This window comes from Lynx rufus, unplaced genomic scaffold (assembly GCF_022079265.1).
Source record: "Lynx rufus isolate CCGP_SWC_20201006 ecotype Redwood Valley unplaced genomic scaffold, mLynRuf1.p SCAF_24, whole genome shotgun sequence".
Lineage (NCBI taxonomy): Eukaryota > Metazoa > Chordata > Mammalia > Carnivora > Felidae > Lynx > Lynx rufus.
In genome coordinates this window covers 959,470-966,437 of record NW_025814839.1, presented here as the reverse complement: position 1 = coordinate 966,437, position 6,968 = coordinate 959,470, and the positions used below count along the sequence as shown (strand labels likewise).

General features: G+C 48.2%; 1 protein-coding gene across 1 annotated transcript; it reads left to right on the top strand.

Moving 5' to 3' along the window:
* The first annotated feature begins 49 nt into the window (after positions 1 to 49).
* On the top strand, positions 50 to 4,975 carry SNRNP35 (small nuclear ribonucleoprotein U11/U12 subunit 35). Its single transcript, XM_047088528.1, has 2 exons — positions 50 to 131; positions 4,119 to 4,975. Exon 2 carries the CDS (start codon positions 4,122 to 4,124, stop codon positions 4,860 to 4,862), a length of 741 nt encoding a protein of 246 aa, XP_046944484.1. The 5' UTR covers positions 50 to 131; positions 4,119 to 4,121; the 3' UTR covers positions 4,863 to 4,975.
* Positions 4,976 to 6,968: the final 1,993 nt, after the last annotated feature.

The following is a 6,968-nucleotide window of genomic DNA, read 5'->3' as shown; positions in this document are numbered from 1 at the left end:
CCACCAAAACACTGCCCGTGGCGAATCTGCTTCTCCCAATGTAAAGCTCCGCTCAGGCGGGCAAGAGGGATCTACCGGCGTTTGGAGTCTGGTGCTGGCTTCCGTGGGAAGGGATCCCGAGCCTTTCTGAGGTGAGTGGGAGCGGCTTGGTGGCAGCAGGGCCCACTCCGGCGGGAAGGACGAGAGAATTCGGCCCGGATAGTGCGCGCGCTCCTGTCAGGGCCGCCATGTTGAAGCCTGGCAAACGGGAAGCCCTTTTAGGGTTGTGTTGCGGGAAGCGAGGGCGGGAGCTGGGGTGGAAGAAGGACCCCTTCTCCCCTTCGCCCACTGAAAAGGCGAGAGGTCGGGGAGGGCCAGCCTCGAGGGCCGGTGGCCAAGGCGGGGGCACTGCGGGGCTACTGGGGTGTAGGCTTCCCGTCCCCCCTCCCAGACTTCCGCCTTCGCGTCCACCGCGCCACTGCGCATGCTCGGGAGAGTTCCGTCGGTCCGACTTCAGTTCTGTTTCCTACCTGGATGCGAAGCGCGGGAATATCCGAACTCGGCGGAGTCAGTAAGGAGAGGCACGCTTTGTTCGGTGGTTTCTTAATTAACTGACCTGTATCGTAATGTATAATTATAAAGCACCTTCACGGACACTGCTGTTTCTGATCTTCACAAAAACCTAGTCGAGTGGCATGTAGCTACATTTTACAGATGATTTAAATTTTTCCCACGATAGGACTGGGTCTTAAACCTGGTGTTCTGTCTCCAGATCCAGCGTTCTTTTTCACTTTCCACACTTCTGTCTTTAATGATTAATTGCCCCTTCCGCCTCCATCCCCCACCACTCATCTCTCACATCTCATCCCCGTTTTATGAAATAATGACATGAATCTAAAAATCCAAACAAACTGTAGGAAACCTCAACATAATGCGGCAAGGGAGGGAATACTCCCAGAAAGACGAATGGGAAGCCGTGAAGTCTGCTGCTCTCTTGGCATTTACTGCTTTAAAATTATTAATTAATTAATTAATTCATTAATTCATTCATTCATTAATTGTTTAGAGAGAGCGTGCACAAACATGCGAGGGGCAGAGAGAGAGGGAGAGAGAGGGTCTGAAGCGGGCTCTGTGCGGACAGCAGAGAGCCCGAAGTGGGGCTCAAACTCACGAAGGGTGAGATCATGACCTGAGCTAAAGTGGGACGCTCAACCGACCGAGCCACCCAGGCGCCCCCCAAAAGAAAGCCTTTTTGTGTCTTTCATTCCTCACCGGAGATGGCATTAATAGTAAAACCTAGATCCTGACAGTTTTGGGAGGTGAGGGGAGTTAAGTGCTTAGCATAGGGCCTGGCACCTCCTACGTCTTCAAGTTAACAATAATTATTATTATCGTCCTTGTTGTTTTCCTGCAACCCTGTGAGGGAGGGTGGGGAGTGCGGCCCAGAGTGGTAGGGCCAGTAGAATGGGATTGTTAGAGAATACTAGAGCAGGGAGAGAGTCAACATCGTGCTCTCTCTTCTTTTTTTTTTTCTTTTCTTTCTTTCTGTCTTTTTTCTTTCCTAATGTGGAGAAATTCCATCCATGAGAGAGAAGAGACCCAAGAGTTAGAGGCAGTGCCCAGAGGGGCCTGGAAATCCTCTCTTGTCTCATTGCCCCAGCTGTTCCTCATCCTTTCACTGATAAGGGTGCCAGAGAGGCGCTTCCTCCAAAGTTGCTGGTTAGTGCTGGCAGTCATATACCTCCTTTTACGGTTTGGTGGCAGACAGTATAAAGTCGTTTTGGCTCTTAGTTCGCCATGAAGTCATCTTTTTTGTCTGATTTGGACAAAAGAAAAATTTCATTGAATTTTGATTGGAGTTAGTTCAGTTCCCCAGTGTTTATCAGGCAGTGTCGTAGAATCTGGAGATAAAGTGAAGCAGACACTAGACTGAAGAATGTTTACTGTGCGTTCGGGAAAACAGACTGAGCCACTCAGATGCCCCATATTTTAATAAATAAATATCATGGGAAGATGTTATGAATGAGGATTACTATATAAATTTGACAGAGTCCCAGTTTTATAATTTTTAAATTTTTATTACAAAATTTTTTTAAGTGTTTATTTATTTTTGAAAGAAAGACAGAGCGTGAGCAGGGGAGGGTCAGAGAGAGAGGGAGACCCAGAATCCGAAGCAGGCTCCAGGCTCTGAGCTGTCAGCACAGAGCCCGACGTGGGCTCGAACTCACGAACCATGAGATTGTGACCTGAGCCGAAGTTGGACACTCAACCGACTGAGTGACCCAGGCACCCCTACATTTTTCTTATCTTTATTATTTTTGTATTAAAAATTTTTTAAATGTTTATTTATTTTGGGGGAGAGAGAGAGACAGAGCGTGAGTGGTGAAGGGGGCAGAGAGAGAGGGAGACACAGAATCGGAAACAGGCTCCAGGCTCTGAGCCATCAGCCCAGAGCCCAAAGCGGGGCTCGAACTCATGGACCGTGAGATCGTGACCTGGCTGAAGTCGAACGCTTAACCGACTGCGCCACCCAGGCGCCCCTCAAATCCTTATTATTTGTAAAAGTAAGCTCTACAGCATGGGGTTGAACTCACAACTCCTAGGTCAAGAGTCACCTTCTCTACTGACTGAGCCAGCCAGGTTCCTGGAGTCCTGGTTTTTGTTTTTGTTTTTATAAGTTTATTCATTTATTATTTCTGAGAGAGAGAGCGGGGGCTGGGGGGAGTGAGGTCAGAGAGAGAGGGAGACACAGAATCTGAAGCAGGCCACAGGGTCTGAGCTGTCAGCACAGAGCCCGACACGGGGCTTGAACTCACAAACTGTGAGATCATGACATGAGCCAAAGCTGGATGCTTAACCGACTGAGCCCCCCAGGCGCCCCTGGAGTCCTAGTTTTAAGGTAACATATTTCAGTATTGGCTCTAAAGTTTTACGGAGGTGGTCATGTGAGCAGTAGCAGTGTCTTGAAATGTTGGCAAGTATTATTCCAGCAGATTCACCAGAATGTGAATCCATTACCATGTATCAGCCTCTCCTCTGAACTTAAACTTTCCACCCTCTTTCAAAAAAATTATCATGTATCAGATAATTGGAGTATGCTTGCAGGCTAAAATTACCATTGCAATCAATTCCCATGCCTAGAGGCATAAACAGATTATCAGCCAGGGAATTGGGAAGAAATCCCATATTCCTTTTTGAACCTGAGAGCCTGCTGCTGCTGAGCCACTGTAGTTTTAGCTTTGCTACCTGTTGCAAAATACTACGTTAAAAGCACCATTTTCCCTTGTAGTTTTTTTTTTAAGTCCTTATCTTTCTATTCTTTTAATGATGCGTACCAAAACATTTGCAGATGAGCGATGTAATACCTAGAATTTCCGTTAGAGTAATCTAGGAATGGGGATGTGAGTTGCCGCACAGATGAAACCAGGCTAGGTATGTGTTGGTCAGAGTCAGGTGATGAGTTTGTGGAGGGTTATGCCATTCTTTACGTTGGTACATGTTCGAAATTCTTGGTAGTAAAGTTTTTAAAAACACCATTTTCCGTTAGCAGTTTCCAGGCTGGTTTTCCTATGACCTTTTTTTTTTTTTTTTAATGTTTATGTTGGCGGGGGGAAGGGCAGAGAGAGAGGCAGACAGAGGACCCAAAGCCGGCTCTGCGCTGACCGCAGAGAGCCCCATGTGGGGCTCAAACTCATGAACCGAACCATGAGATCATGACCTGAGCTGAAGTCGGACGCTCAACCGACTGAGCCACCCAGGCGCCCCTTAGGGCCATTTTAGAGTCTGAAAGGCAAGCCTGGATGTCGATCCGTGTTGCCACGTTGTAATATAATTGGTAAGTGCCCTGAGATGATAACCTGGTTGATACACAGATGGACCACACTCAAGCACGATGCCCTCTGCTTCTTCCCGGGAGGGACGGAGGAGCAGCGGGTGAGAGCATCCTGGAGCCCCGCTGTCTGGCTTTGATCCCCATTCTGCCCACTTTCTAGCTGGGAGGCCTCAGGCCCTGGGAATCGTGTTTCCTTCCCTGTTGAAGGAAGGGGTGAATGGTAGTATCTGCTTCGTGGGGTTGTTGTAAGGATTAAATGGGTAGCTCGTAGGAGGTGCTCCCTAAAGGTTGCTGTGATCCCTCCTAGAACATGAACGATTGGATGCCCATCGCCAAGGAGTATGACCCGCTTAAAGCTGGCAGCATTGATGGCACCGATGAAGACCCACACGATCGCGCTATCTGGAGGGCAATGTTGGCACGATACACCCCCAACAAAGGCGTCACGGGAGACCCCCTCCTCACCCTGTTCGTGGCGAGACTAAACCTGCAGACCAAAGAGGAGAAGTTAAAGGAAGTATTTTCTCGCTACGGGGACATCCGGCGGCTTCGGCTGGTGAGGGACTTGGTCACGGGCTTTTCGAAAGGCTATGCCTTCATCGAATACAAAGAGGAGCGTTCTCTGATCAAAGCTTACCGAGATGCAGACGGCCTGGTTATTGACCAGCACGAGATATTCGTGGACTACGAGCTGGAAAGGACCCTCAAAGGGTGGATCCCTCGGCGCCTTGGAGGAGGTCTGGGGGGGAAAAAGGAATCCGGGCAGCTGAGATTTGGGGGGCGTGATCGACCTTTTCGGAAACCCATTAATTTGCCAGTTGTTAAAAACGACCAGTACAGAGAGGTAAAAAGGGAAAAGCGGGAGCGATCTCGGTCGCGAGAGAGACACTGGGACTCTCGGACGAGGGACCGAGACCATGACCGAGGCAGGGAGAAGAGATGGCAGGAGAGAGAGCCAACCAGGGTGTGGCCAGAAAGTGACTGGGAGAGAGAGAGGGACTTCAGAGATGACAGAGCCAAGGGGAGGGAGAAGAGGGACCGAAGTAAGTAGAGGCTCACCAGCACCACCAGAGCCCAAACAAAGACACCGCGGAGGCACAGAGAGATGCGTGGCTTTTATACAAAGTGTACGTCCAGTGCTTGAATAAAACTTGCTGGTGGTGATGGGGTCTGGAGTTGAGTTTTCTTTCCAGTCTAGAACCCAGGTTTAAGCTGAACACGCTGATAATTACGGGGTTTCTCCTCTTCACCTTGTAGTTCTAAGGACCCATTACATTTATTACAGTCGTGTCCTCACCGGCAGCCATACAGAAGGGCACGTGTACGGAGCCACCACTCTGGTTTAATTTGGCAGTAGAGAACTTGTTTTGCGATTCTCCTTTTCTCCTGTCTACTGGAATTGACCGTTTTGAGGGGCTGGCAAAAAAGAAGTGACGACCGAAAATCCTTTGCATCGCTCTGACTCCTGGGAACCCGAATCTGGCTAGATTGTTGGGAAAGTGGTATCTTTCCCATCTGTATATCTATAGCGTACAGGCCTGCTGAACTGAAATGAAAATGGGATAGAAAAGTGAATTCAGGGAGAACGTCCAGACCTTCGTACCAAAGCCAGTGTGAGCAGTGGTCTAGGTCAGCAATCAGCTACCCTTGAACAAATAGAACTCCATTCTTGAGCCAAATGCTGACTGCCTTTTTTTCCTGTTTTTTGGCAGGGAGACTGGTATTTAAAGTGAAAAACCAAAGTTGCAGGGCTATGGGGTTCTGGTTTATGGCAGCCTTCCAGCCCTTTGAAAAGATGAAGCTCCAAAGAGAGTGAAATGAAAATGAGGAAAAGCCAGTGAAAGGTTTCTGTCTGGTTCTGATGGACTGATTGGTCTTCTCCCTCTTGGACACCTGGCCTCCCATTTGTAGGAGGGCTGCATAGATCATATCGACTATAACTTCTTCTGAGGGCTTTGAGTACCAGGCTGTTCACGTGGTTTTAAAAACAGTGACACTTAATGTTTCTGTTTTAGCAATGGCTGTATCTTTGCAAGTTCAGGGTCTTAAAACTCAGGATGTTGCATGCAAAGCAAACAATTTAGTATCGAGACTCAACACATTCACGACTAGGTTTTTGCATTACGAGTATGAATCTCTTTGTTATGTAGGGAACCTGCCCTATCTTAAAACTGCTGTTAGCTGTTAGAACAGTTTTATTTATTTATTTTTTTAATTAATTAATTAATTTATTTTTAATGGATGTTTATTCTTGAGACAGAGACAGAATGTGAACAGAGGAGGGGCAGAGAGAGAGGGAGACACAGAATCCAAAACCGGCTCCAGGCTCTGAGCTGTCAGCACAGAGCCCGATGTGGGGCTCGAACTCACGAATTCTAAGATCATGACCTGAGCCGAAGTCGGACGTTTAGCCGACTGAGCCACCCAGGTGCCCCAAGAACAGTTTTAGAAAAATAGGCTCTTTCCTTTGTAAATTTCCAGTGCAGAATCTTACCACGTCCCCCATGTCTCAGAAAACAGCCGTTCAGGAACACCCTTCTGATTTCACACAGGTTGTACAAAGGGCTCCCTATTACAGCACCGAAAGTGCATTACGGGCTTGAGCTGGTAGGTATTTCAGCTAAACGAGCACTCCACCCTGGAGGTGTGTTGTGAGACAGCACTGGAAGAAAGAGATCCAGTCGTGGTGCTTACATTGTCCAAGCCAGTGGCTGTCAACCCTGGGTCCCAGAACATGGATGGATTAGACCCCTCAGACCGCATCCTTGACATTGAGGCTTCATCTTGTATGGGCCCTGGTAACTAAACAAAACAAAAAAATTGGTAGAGCCCCCACAGCAGAGACCTTAGCAGTAGCTACACAACAAAGGCATACATCTCACCTAGCAATTTTTCTAGTTTATTCTGCAGACTGACGCATGGGTGTGAAAGTGTACAGTGCTAAAGGAAGCTCCCTGTCCATCCGTGGGGTCTGGACAAACATGAAAAATGACACATCTACGTGGCAGACGGGTCCTCCATTTCGCACTATTACATCTGGTGCTGAAAGAGTCTTTGTTGTGGGGCACTGTCCTGGGCATTGCAGGATGCTGAGCACCATCCCTGGAACCTACCCACTGGATGCCAGTAGTAGTTGTGACAACCAAAACACCAAAAG

What these genes read in the sequence shown, in the direction of transcription:
- SNRNP35 (XM_047088528.1), top strand. Translation starts at nt 4,122, where the DNA reads ATGAACGATTGGATGCCCATCGCCAAGGAGTATGACCCGCTTAAAGCT.